Source organism: Apus apus, chromosome 8 (assembly GCF_020740795.1).
Source record: "Apus apus isolate bApuApu2 chromosome 8, bApuApu2.pri.cur, whole genome shotgun sequence".
Lineage (NCBI taxonomy): Eukaryota > Metazoa > Chordata > Aves > Apodiformes > Apodidae > Apus > Apus apus.
In genome coordinates, this window is record NC_067289.1 from 856,794 (window position 1) to 869,865 (window position 13,072).

Genomic DNA, 13,072 nt, shown 5'->3' on the forward strand with positions numbered 1-13,072 from the left:
GATGCAAGGCAGGTTTTGGGTCAGTTTTAGCACCAGGAATTTTCTCAAAACTCAGATTTGACAAATGCAAGCAGAAAGTTTTCTCTCAGATATAATACAACCAGGTTTTATTTAAGTTCTCTCTTTTTCCCCCCCCAACACTGGCAAAAGTTCAGAGGGAGTTTAAAGTTTTGTAAACATCTTAACTACCCCTCTTCCCCCTTTTATGAATTTACAAAGCAAAGGAGAGAGGGAGACCAGATTTGCAACAGTTCCCAAGTCTCTCCATGCTACTGGATCCAAAAACTATATACAAGTCTGCAGCAGTCTCTGTATAGTTACTGTACATGTTTGGGGCAGGGGGAAGAGAGAGGAGGAGGAGGGGAAGGTGACCCCAAAAAATGAATAAACCAAACAAAATAAAATCCAAAGCCAAACTGCTCTTGAGCAACTCGAACTGTTTTCTTTAGGCAGTGATGACAGACAGACAGACACCTTTATACAACTCCACCAGAACTGTAGCGTATCTCCCTTGGCAGGTTCTAACCCTCTGGGGATGGGACATGGGACCAGGGGGTTGAAACTTAAGTGCATTTGGCAGTTTTCATTTCCTTTCTTGTGTGGTGTGTGCACGTGGGTGGGTGGAGAAGGGGAGGTGGTGTTAATCTTTCGGTGAGAGAGGAAGGTTATGATTCCATAAATACTTAAGCATCATGGATCCCAGTGAAGGTGTGTGAAGTAGCTTAAGGTGTAGAAGATAAGCAGGGCCATCACTGCACATCGCTTCACCCTCCACAGTCTCTCTTCATGACAAAAGGGCATCTCTGCTCATTAACCTAAGCACTGCTGGAAATGACAACTAGCTAAGACTGCTGGGCTATATATCTGAAAGCCAGTGTTCACCCTCACCAAAGACTAAAGCTCCACACGGTAAAGACCCTACTGTCTCTTAAACGAGACAAATTTGCAGGAAAAGAGCTCAAAATAAACTGGTCCTAACCCTCCAAAGGTAGCATTTAAGGTATAAATTCAAGCTGAAAGAAGAGATGCCACCCCTTTTTCTTTCCCAGAGCAGAAGTCCCCACTTTTCCAGTAAGGCTGGAGGATGCTGACACGGAACTCCACCAGCTTCAGCATCACCACCTAATGAAGACAGACTCGAGCTTTCCCTCCGAAAATAATGTGCTGAGAAGGGCTGGCAGGGGGTGTGCAACTTCAAATCAACCCAAGCTAAACTGCGCCCGCCACCGCCCCTCTCCTGCTGTTGCCAGTTCTAAGGTTAGCTTATGAATGCAACTCCTGGCCTGGGAGAGCACCTCTTGCCCTGATGGAGCACGGAAGTCAGTATCTGTGTGGCATTTTGGTTTTGACCAACATCTGTTAACCACAAGCTCTCATCTCTCTCTCCGTGACTGCGCGTGTTGGATGTGGTAAGAGCAACCAGGAGAGGGAAGCAACGGTTTGCAGAATCCCAATTGATTTTTTTTTTTTCCCAGGTATGTCAGCAGAAGAAATCACAGCACAGTGAAAGCTTGCTGCCCAGATCAGCCTTGTTGTGAAGGAATCCTATCTCCCACCCTCCCAGGGCTCTGAACAAAGTCCACTCGACTCTAGGCTGCCAGTAGGAACAACGCCTGTGCAGTCCTGGGCAGAAAGGGTCGCTGGGCTAGAGGAAGCAGCCTGAGATGATTGATTCTGTGATTCACTGCCAGGGGAAGAAGGATGCATGGTGGAGAGGACTGTGTCCCAAACGGAGAACCCATGGTTAACAGATGCAGGAAAAGCCAAGTTGATTTGCACATGCTCAGTAGTCTTCCAAAGTCTCTATTTCTCCCATATTGAGCCGCTCTGATGAGGCATTCACTGAAAACCCTGCAAACCAGAAAGGACTCGGGTTAACCATCTGGATTTGGTGTTGTACTTGATGCAACACACCTGCCACATGCAGTACCACATGTAAGATATAGTGAATAATCCACACAAAATAAAATCTCAGGGAAATGCAGCAGGGCTAGAGATATAACTACCCAAACTGTTTTTTTCCCTTGTAAGTCAACAATAATCAATTGTATATTTACATAAGTATCACTCTTTAATAACAGATAAGCAGAAGTTTCAGCTTCCATTTCAAAGATGTCCTCTGCAGAGCTGGTCTGGTACCAGGCAGAGCAGTGAGGTGGGAGCATGTTTGAGTCAGCTGGAACCTGGAGGGCCTGCCAGACTTCTGCTTGAGGGCTCAAGAGGCAGAAATGGCGTTTTGTGAAAACAGTGTGGAATCATACTCAACACTTGAGTGGCTGTGAGCAATTCTACCCCTTAAAGTCATGTACATGTACCAATGGGATCTCGTGGCAATTCCATGTACTTCTGTGCTTTTTGACAATCTTTTCTCTCAGGAGGTATGACATGAAAAGGGACAGACTCACAGGGCTACGCAGACAGCTCAAGATGCATCTAAACTTCTACCCAACCTTTTAACCACCAGTGCTGAGGACACATGGGAAGTGTGAGGAAAAGGCAAAAGCATTTTCAAGGAAAACTTCCAGTAAATCTTATGCAACTTTCCTACTGAAACCAAATTTTTATGGTATACCAACCCCATGTGGAGCATAAGAAAAAGGAAAGTTTTCCTGTGTAAGGCTTCTAAACACAAACCTGACATCCCATGGTCTAGGGGCTGCTCTCAAGGCTTGCTCTGTGCTAGAAAACCACCCCCTTTCACAGCCATTTTCTTCCAACAGATAAAAAGTGCTCTGTTCAGCGGGTTTAAGAAAATTGTTTTGGCTCCCTCTTCAGGGAGTATGTTATCTTAAAGGTTTTGGAGTTACAAAATAACAGAGTGTACTGACTTTTAAGAAGCTGCAGGTGTTACTTCTCTTACAGTTGCAATTTCTTAATTGTTTTCAGTGATTCCTTCTTCATATCACATGAGCAGGTTTTCAAACTATCCAAGTGAAAACCCAGCTCAGCCTCACTGCACTGGCACCCAGGGGTGGCCTAAGTCAGGATGAAAAGTCAGTATGCTTCAATACAGAAATCACTGATGTAACTGAACAGTATTCATCTTGTTGGGAAGAAAAAGAGAAGATAAAAAACAAAGGCAGGGCTCTGTCAAAGCCTTACAAAAGCAGTGACTTCCAAGTGGTCAACACCAGGCTGCTTTATACAAACAGGAGCTAAGGAGCCCCAGCACAACAAGCACTGGCCCAGTCTGGTGCTCTGGCAACTTTTTCATCACACATAGCACATATGTGGACTCATTTACTCCACAAGGGCATTACAGGGCTGCTTTACATCCCACAAGGCTCACTACATGCTCACTTCCATGATGCCCTTGCATCTTAAAGGCCAGTTGAAAGAAACCTGTTGTCATAGGGGCTGGTCAACTCCCACCCCCACAAAAACTGACAGACACAATGAAAAGAAAAGATTGCCAATGACGTCATAATCTCCACTGCTCCAACTGAAGACTTGTCCTAAGATCTTTTCTGACCAGGGTGGTTAGCTCATGTAAAAAAGCAGGAAGGAATAAAGACAAATCTCAAGAGGCTGCTCCTGACAAATCAACAGAAAACATGCTTTTCGTAACAGAACGAATTAGCACTCATTCCATACAACAGGCACAGGTGAACTCAAAAGAGGATGGGCAGTTCAACAGACATCCCTGAACTACTTAGGTTTCCAGGCAATAACCAAGGTTTTAAAGAGGAACTGGATGACAAAAGTTTTCCATGAAACGGATAGAGAATTTTAAAAATCATTACATAATACTGAAACAAATTCTAATGATGCTTCAACCTTTTCTGTTCAAATTCAGTATTCCCATTTAAGGCTAACAAGAATTCTATACTCTACAAAGGCTGTTACCAACTTCAACATTTATTTCTAAAAATGAAAGAAAAACTGACCTAACAAGCTGGGATCTGCACGAACCATTTTCTGTTTCTTCTTTTTCTTCCCACTCTGCACAGCCTCAAAATTGGATTGCTGGTTGTTGCTCTGATTGGTCTGAAAGACCGAATGTAGCGAACTGTGGTTCATTCCCCACACGGAATCCTAGAAAACAAAGCAAGTGCAGGACTATAAAGAGCAATTAAGTTTGGTTTGTTTACACTGAAAAGATTCAGAGACCCCAAAGCACCTTCTACACCATGTGTGGCAGCACTAGCCTGGGATGGCTCCATCCAACACATCCACCTTGTTTTAAAGCACACTAAGACACTGATTTATAGTTGGCCTCAGGTGTTACCTGTAGAGGAACTTGACTCTGCAGTAAATATTTGAAATCCGCTTTATTATTCGCATTTCCCATGACCTGTAAAACCCTGCTCCTCCTCCTGTCAATCCAGCCTCTAGACCCCGCTAGGTGTAAGATGTAGGTGCAGTAAGATGTACCTGCTGCTGCTGCTGTTGCCGCTGCTGACTGGCTTTCTGTTTGGCACGGCGCTCAAGAAACTGCTTGGCAAACTCCTTGGCCTCAGGAGTATCTCCAAGATAGGCTCTGATGTAATCATGGACCTCATAGGGAGACTCCACTTCCTTCAGGAAAGAAACAAACGTGGGAACTGCAAGAAGAAGGCAGACCATGAGGGGAGGCTGTTGATGTGTGAACACACGCATGCGTTAAACACAAACCTCGGATTTTTGGTGCAAATATTTGCTAATCTGGTAGCAACTGCCAACAGCTTGTCCTTGTCAGTGCCCTGCAGTAAAGCCCTAGCATGCAATGCTTCACCTGTTCCACCATCAATGCAAGAAGAAAGGCTACCAGGATGAGAAGGACAAATAAAGTGATAATCCTCAGGGTATGTTACCCATCAGCTTTATGGCTGAAATTTCGTGCCGGGCCCAAGCAGAAGATGCTCTTCTCAGAGCTGTCATCAGTACAGTCTCTTTTTGGCCAAAGCACAACAGGTCACACTTAACAGCAGCTGACTGCAGGCACCTTGAGTTCAACATCTAGCTCACTTGCAAGCCCTCTTTACCATCTCTTTTTCTTTTAAGATACTTTGGTTGCACTGAATATTTTAACTTGGAGAAGGGCAAAGCAAAGCACAAGCCATGAAGACACAAGGACAACTGGCTGGGACCTGTGGCACAAAATATCCTTGGAAGCAGGGAAGCCCACTGTGGATGAGTGCCCAGACACCACATACAGCTCATCCAAGGCCAACAAGCCCCTTCCAGGATCTGTCCTCTACGAGAAGGGAAGCTGTGGCACTGCTGCTGTGGGAGGGGTGATCCTGGCTTGGGGACAGCCTGGCTTCAAGGGTCGCATGGAACTCCAGCTCTGCAGCTGCTGGAGCACTGGCACCTGCACAGGTCCACACTGGGGGCAGAAGGACACCCACAGAGCTTCGGCTACAAGAAGGTATCCATTTGTCATCTCAGACTGGACATTATTCCACGTGTTCTCCAGCATAATTAGTAAAAAAACAACTTGCTTCCCACGAAAGAAATGCTTTGTTGAGGGACATATGGCAATTTGGCATGCACTTGAAAGTGAACTGGACCCTCATTCACCTGCCTGCTAATCCACTATCCACCACCTGCTTCCATGACCAGCAGAAATATCAGCAGAGCTCTGGGTGGCACTTTCAAACTGTCCCCAATCCTCCTGATACTTTATCAGCAGCCCAGCAAATACCATGGAGAAGACAATGCAGCCAGTTCAGACCACTACTGACTGGTGCTGTTTTGCTGACTGCATTAAAAGCATTACTTTGATGTTGTTGCTGCTTCTCAGAATGATCTGGTCAGGACACAAACTGGGTATTGTGTCTCACAGTGGATCATTTATATTTCTCCCCACCTCTTACCATCTAGGTTGTTGGCTGTGTTGAGTGCATGAAGCATTTGTTCGCACCACTGAGTGAATCCATCCTGGGCTTTATTAACCCCCTGGAACAATTTCAACAGCTTCTCCTCTTCTTCCACCTTCTTGTTTTGTCTACTTGTAATACCTACAGATTTACTAAGGAAACGAAAACATAATAAATTATGAATTACCAGAATTATCAACGATACAGTGTATAGTACAGTGTGACAAGGCAGGTTTACAAGATGCAAATACTCTTTAAGAACCAACTGATTTTCCAAGTAGATGACAAAATAAATTGTGGATGGTAACCTATTAGCTATTTTTGTTGTCAAAACAGATGCTGAGTGACACAGAAGAAGATGGAAACACATGGATATGTTATAATTGCTAAGTGATCATCTCAGGAGTGGTAGCTGTTCTTTGCAAAAAGGTCTTTCCCCATTTCCTACCTGAGGCTGGCATTGCTTTTGTTTTTATTGGTCGAGTTACGAGGTCCCACTTCCTTCACTGCATCATCCCAGAAACCCATATTTGAGTTTTTGGTATCAGCATTACTCCAGATGCTACTGACTAGGTCAGATGCCCACTGGTTGCTGGGATTAGTGTTCAGGGAGCCCCACACTGAATTCCCAATGCTGGTGTGCAGGTTAGCGTGCTGTTGAAACATAACAAAGAGATCCCAGTTAACAGCACCAGAACTGGCAGAGCAGTCAAGAGCAGAATGGGAACTGCCAGATGCTGCTCCCCTGCACACCCAGGATAACACCCCATGTACCGTAGTATTTCGGACTCTGTTCGGCTGCTGGTGCTGCTGTTGCTGCTGTTTCTGCATCTGTCTTGCCTCTTCCTGCTGGATTTCCAGCAGTGACTTGGTGGTGCCTGTTGGTTTGGTGACATTACCCCAGCCTGACAGTTTTTGCTGCTGTTGCTGCTGCTGCTGTTGGAGGGCCTTCATTAGCTCACGCTGTTGACGCCTTTGCTGTTGGGTGCAAGAAAAGTGCCCATCCATACTTTCAGAAGATAATTACTATGCAAAAGTCTATCTGGGAAATGGGTTTTAAGCTGACTTCACTCTCTTCTGGAGGAGTCTGGCTGACCTGCTATTTGAGCCACTATAATTCTTCCAAAAAAGGAGACACTAAGTAACAGTGTCCCATACAAATGGTTTATTAGCCTCGGGCAGAACAAGTTTGTCAAATCCCAACTGCAGCCAGCTAAGCATTTGGGGTCTTGGAGGAGTAGCTTCTGTTCTACCATCACCTGGGTTTTTTTAACCCCCCTTAGACTGCCCTGGCCTTGCACATACCTGCAAGCATATAAGAATATAGGTGTGAATTTTATATTGTTTGATGAACACATGGCACTCCTAGGGTTACAAGGGTAGTTTCCCCTCCTTTCAGACACTTGCATTAAGAAGCTATAAAAACTTCCAAACAAGCACTTACTGAACCCATGCCTGAAAGACAGTATTTTACTCAGGTGATTCCATTTCAAGAAACATTCCTCATCCTCACCATTCCTTTTAATGACTTAACTGACAATTAAGCAGTGACAGAGTTGAGCCCACTCTAACAAGCTGCACTCAGTTGCTGGGAGCATTTACCTCTTCTCGAAGCTGCCGTTCTCGTTCTTCTTCTAACTTCTGGATTTCTGCCAGTGACAGTGTGGTCTGGGATTGACAAGCTCCTGAATTTGATTGCTGACCCCATGTTGAAGATGAAGGGAGCTGGGAGAAAAAACCCACATCATTAGGAATTACAGGATGTTATAGAGAATACTGCTGAAGTGTAATGATAACAAAACAATCACTAGGTACCCACAGTACAGGAGAAAAGACAGACCACCCTTCACAAAACACTAGAAACTGTAAAGTTGTGTAATTAAGTATGAAATGTTCAAGGTATAAACTGCATGGTTCATTAATTGCCCTCAAAGAATCACAGTGTCAAAGACAGTGTATCAAGAATAACTTAACTCATCCCTGCTTGAAAAACAGCAACCAGTGTTGATTTCCAAGACTTCAGGAACTCCAAGCTTTAGAAACTTTGCACTGGTCCTTACCCATTGCAGCAAAATAAACATCTGTCCTCATCTGCAAATCCCTTCCCAACACACTTCGATTGACTGACTCTTATTTTGTAACTTACCTTCCTCTTGTTTCTCCCATCACTTTCACAGTCAACTTTTAAGCTCTTCCCTCTCCAGATAGTTCACCCATCCCTGCTCTGCTCTAGTCTACCCGAATTCAGCTGTGGTTCTACGTACTGCACTGAACTGGAGGAAGTTCAAGTGTAGAAACACTTTACCTTCATTTGTGCAAGTTGCTGCTGTTGCTGCTGCTGTTGCAGCCGCCGTAAAGCCTCCTGCTGCTGCTGCCTCTGCCTCATGATCTCCTTCTGGCGCTGGAGTTCCAGCTCCTTGCGCTTCCGCTCTTCTTCCTCAAGCCGCTGCCTCGCTGCCTCCTCTTCCATGCGCAGCCGACTCTCCTCAAGTCGCCGCTGAGCCTCCTCCTCTTCACGTGCCCACTTGGCAGCCTCCTCTTCCTTCCCAGGAAACAAAGAGGAGCAAAGTCTAAGCGGACTTCAAAAATCTAAGTTACTCCTCCTCTGTGGCACTGACATTCCGACAGAACAGAGAGGCCTTCGTATCTCACCTGTGCTGTTCACGTTGCTCATTTGTGTACATTGCTCAGGCAGAAAACCCAACAAAATAGTCTATGTCCCCCACAAATACCAGGTTCCCGTTACTCCACCAAGGACGCTGGAAGATGTGACATCTCCCTGGCTCAGACCAGCTAATTTCATACCACTTTCCTTCTAGGAACTATGCATCTTCCAGTGAGCTTCTCTCTGCTCATACTACTTACAGTTGAGGACTGCTACACTTCCAATGGAATAAAAACTGACAGGAATAAAAAGGCAGAAGTTTTGACATAAAAGATGTCATCAGGTGACAAAAATGGTGATGTTTACAGTTGTTACTCAACATCTGAGCTGCAAAGGAATCGTAGAATCTATGAGGTTTGAAGGGACCTTTAAAGGTCATCTAGTCCAGCCCCCCTGACAGTCAAAGCTTGTTCCTCCTGGCAGCCTCCACAGTGAAATACAACAGGTCCCTTTTGGCATTTTTCACCTGTTTACGAATCAGCTCTTCTCGCTGCCGTCTCTCCTCCTCTTCTCTTCTCCTCTCTTCCAATCTTCTAAGTGCTTCCTCCTGCTGTTGCCGTTCCTCTTCCTCCCGCTGCCGCCTTAGTGCAATTTCCTGCTCTCGTTGCCGCCTCAGGGCTTCCTCCTGGAGTTGGGAATAAAGTGTCCATCTCTAAATGCCATTTTATTGACAAACAACATCAGAACACAGACTACAACATGGTCTGGCCAGATAAACGGCCTCAAGAAAAGCTCCTCAGTTCCAAGCTAAGCACTACTAAAACAATATATTCAACTCTACAGACCCACATGTTAACAAGTTTTTGAATGCAACTTGCATCTCATACATAAATTATTTTAATGAAAAAAATCAACAGATTGAATGACTGAAATCATTAACCTTTGGTTTTAAAAAGAATGATGCTGAGAACAGGAACAAAGGGTGAGACACCTCTTTCCAATATATATAGTTTAGTGTGTGGGTATCACTAATTCCTTTTATTGGGGTGTCAGCTCTAAGTTGGAAGCTTTTCCTACTTAAATGAGTTTCTAAACACTGACTTCTCAAGTGCACCACAAAACTCAAACCACATCTCCAGATACCAGAATTAAGCTGAGGAAGCCCAGTACACTTAAGGACCCCGTAACTTCTGGAAGTCTCAGAGATGTAGAACTCAACAAAAGGGCTTTGACTGGGCTATTCCAACCCTATTTAAAAAGTATGGACAGCTAGAGGTCTCTTGAAGGACTTTGATTTTGGGCACTAAATTTTGATTTTCCCTAAATTATTTAACTAGCTCCCAATAAATTACATTTGCTTTCCAAGTAGCAAAATTATTTACTTATTTTTAAAATGAAACACCAGCACCCTTTCCTACTGCTCTGAAGATCAACAGACGTTCTTCCACTCAGGTACCTGCTTTTTGGAGCAGCAGGGCACAGCCAGCCTGCAGCTGCCTTCCTGGACACTGTTAAAGGGCAGCACATCTGTGTGGCTTCTCCCCCAGTTCTGACTTGTCCCTGCATCAAGTTTTGCTGCCTTTTGTTATCTCTGAAGTCCAGCAACTGTGTTAAGGGCACCTTGCTTTTCATTCCTTTCTTCTCTCTGCATTCTGACTTCAGCTACCAGTTTAACCTGAAGATCCTACTTTTTGGACAAGAATTTTTTAAGCTTTCATAAATACATTTTCCCTTTGAATAATCAGTACTCTTACAAGTTTTTAATGAGCAATACATTGCTCTCAGGATGAGGGGAGACTAGTTGTGCAGCACGGACATAAATTTTGGACTCTGGTAAATCAACAAAGTTAATTCTGCAATCTATAAACCCCTGACTAAATCTGATACCAGACCTTCATACACACAGCAACTGCAACACAGGTCCCTGAACAGTTCTGACAGGGGCTTATTTCAGGTGTAGACAATGTAATTGTCCACTAGACAGAACATTTATTTATAAGCAACCCTCTGGCACTGCAGAGCTGCTGGCTGCAAGCCAAAAAGTAATTCCTATTCCTGTATATCGCTTAAGTGGTTTAGTGCTAAGTGTAAGTGCTTTAAGTTTTATTTCTACTAGCTAGAGATAAAACAGCAGACTGTGAATCATTTGCTCATTAATCAAGTTCTTGATTTGTCATATTCACAAAAGCTTCAAGCATGACACACAACACCTGGAGGATTTTTGTAACTTGGGCCTGTAACTGAATTTATTGGACACACGTGGTCAAGTCACAATAACCAAGTGTCCCCAGTACAAGTGCTGAAACATTCTTGCTTGGTCCTTTTGCTGACAAGTCCACTGAAGACTAGAGGTGTGCCAGTGTGCTTTGTGTGACTGGAGACCACACAGCAGGGCCCTCAGCTCAGGGTGCCTTGCCACCAGTCTGGCAGGGGACACTGGGCACTGGCCAGTGACACAACACACAGCACCTGAGAGACAGAAACCAAGGCCACGTCCTCCTTTACAACAGCAGCTCATTGGCATATCTGCCCTACTTTCCTTTTGGGAAGTGAGGCTGGAAGGCTGGAATTGCCACCAATTAAGTTGGAGGGATCTCTCTCCTGATCAGCTATGCCAGGACAGACACTGCTGAGTGAGGCAATCAAAAAAACAGACTTCTCTCCCCTGGAGAACTGAAGATGAACAGTGTGGAAGCAACATGGCAAAAAAATCTGCAAGATTATGAAAAGCAGGGAAACAAGACTGGTGTAATTCTTTTTTCCTGCTCTTCACAGCTGTATAGAAAGGGTTGTCTTAATTTACTTTTGTATCTTATTATCCAATGTTTTGTTTGAGCATGTGACCAAAAACATTCTAAGTTCTCCAGTTTTCGGCCACTGACTTTGTATGGTAAACAGACTCATTCCTTTGGTTCTTGCTGCTCCCACACTCACAGCTTCCTGCTCCAAGAGAATCCCAATATTCTTTTAGCATCTTTTCTAATAATTGTTTTCAAGCACACACATCTTGGTGCACAGACAACTTATTTCAGGTCTTTTAAAGTATCTCAAATATCGCAGAAAATCCTTAAATAGCCTCATTTCAGGAGGCTCAGGATTCTTAAATAAGATGATATAAACATTTTTTCATTAGTAACAAACCAGGACAATCTGCAATTCTGCTCAAAAATCTTTAGTTTTGTGGATCTCATCTTTCAACCAGGTACTTTAAAGGGACCACTAAAGATGTAATTCAGAGAAAACAATTATTAGCTAATTATGAAACCTCAAATTTTGTTCCTGAAAGAGATCAATCATTACAAAATAGAAGGTATGAGACCAGAAACAAAAAATAAACACAGGAGCTACAGAAGCTGGACATTACTGTTTGCAATTCTACAGTGCAATAAATTGATGAAAACTATTAACAGAACTGGATTCAACATTTGGTATGACATTTCATCCTACAGAATTGAATTTCTATTAGTTATTTTTTTTTAATTTAGAATTCACCATCAACAGCATATTTACTAACCTTATATACTAGTCTTTTATGCAGTATTACATCAAAAGCCTTCCTGAAGTCCAGGCAGATTAAGTCTACTGCTTCACCCCTCTCAGCTCTCACTGTCATCTCCTCAAAAGAAGTTAATCAAATTTGTTAAGCATCATCTCCTCTGTATAAATCCATGCTAATAAATCAGTTCATCCCTGATTCTACAATGCCTTCCAGTACAGAAGTCAGATTCAAATATTAGACCAGTTTTTTTTCAAATACAGAATACATTATTTTATCTTTCCAGAGAAGTGCTTAAAACTCTTTGTTACCTTTTCAAGACAATACTGCTCAGAATCAAGCATTGTGGCAATTATTCCATTAATAATTAACTAAGACACTTGCTGTTACTGCTTTTCAATCCCATTCTGCTTCGTCCTTGTAAATAATTATTTCCCATGACATCTCAGAAAAGGAGTCAGATTGTTTACTGTACAAATCCAAGGTGGACAGAAAACTTTGGAATTTCATGGACATTTCTAAGTAGTAACACAGTAGCAAAACCATTAATCTGAACAGAAACCACCCAGGTCTTTTATCTGAAGCCACCATGGATGAAACACATTGAGTTACCAGGTGATCTGCTGAAAAATTAATTATTAAAACAGGTCTAAAGCAACTTAACTCAAAAGTTAAACTCTGGAGTACATGATTGCTTTAGTGCTACAGTAAAGCTTGAACCATCAAAGGATGCTTTTCCACTGTGTAGCAAAAAGACTGGCTGCTCACAAAGCAGATATGTGAAAGCAAGGAGCTTTTTATTTACTGACTTGATTCTTCATGATCCCATGAAAGGTCCCTACATTCCCCACTGCAGCCTAACATAGATCTGCAGGGATAAAACCCAAACTCTGAGTGAATGCAGCTCCACGACTAACCCACAACTGAAACTGAAGATTGTAGAGGCTTCCTCAGGAGTGTCTGATCCTGAAACCAGGAAATGCACTTGATAGCTGCCTAAGCACATAGAAAATACTATAAAGGACAAAACTATAACTTTTGCCTGTTATTCATGTGCTACTTTACAGGGCATTTATTGACTAACCCCTTACTCACTAAGCTCAACAACGTGCTTATCCTTCACAAGCACAGCGAAAACTCACTTTGTCTTTTCTTCCTACAACACCTAAG

The 13,072-nt window shown here is 43.4% G+C and overlaps 1 protein-coding gene across 9 annotated transcripts in view; it reads right to left on the reverse strand.

The window, feature by feature from the left end:
* Positions 1–78: 78 nt before the first annotated feature.
* GIGYF2 (GRB10 interacting GYF protein 2) overlaps positions 79–13,072 on the reverse strand; it is a 77,391-nt gene continuing 64,397 nt past the window's right edge. For 5 of the 9 annotated variants that reach the window (XM_051625809.1, XM_051625815.1, XM_051625811.1 and 2 more), the window contains 10 exons: positions 11,921–12,022; positions 8,933–9,091; positions 8,107–8,343; positions 7,404–7,526; positions 6,576–6,779; positions 6,250–6,455; positions 5,799–5,953; positions 4,375–4,544; positions 3,888–4,035; positions 79–1,851 (listed from right to left, as the gene is read on the reverse strand). In XM_051625809.1, the coding sequence (XP_051481769.1) occupies positions 1,784–1,851; positions 3,888–4,035; positions 4,375–4,544; positions 5,799–5,953; positions 6,250–6,455; positions 6,576–6,779; positions 7,404–7,526; positions 8,107–8,343; positions 8,933–9,091; positions 11,921–12,022 (1,572 nt within the window). In that variant the 3' untranslated portion in view covers positions 79–1,783. The remainder of the gene's footprint in view (positions 1,852–3,887; positions 4,036–4,374; positions 4,545–5,798; positions 5,954–6,249; positions 6,456–6,575; positions 6,780–7,403; positions 7,527–8,106; positions 8,344–8,932; positions 9,092–11,920; positions 12,023–13,072) is intronic. The other 4 variants (XM_051625813.1, XM_051625817.1, XM_051625812.1 and 1 more) reach the window with 2 other exon arrangements.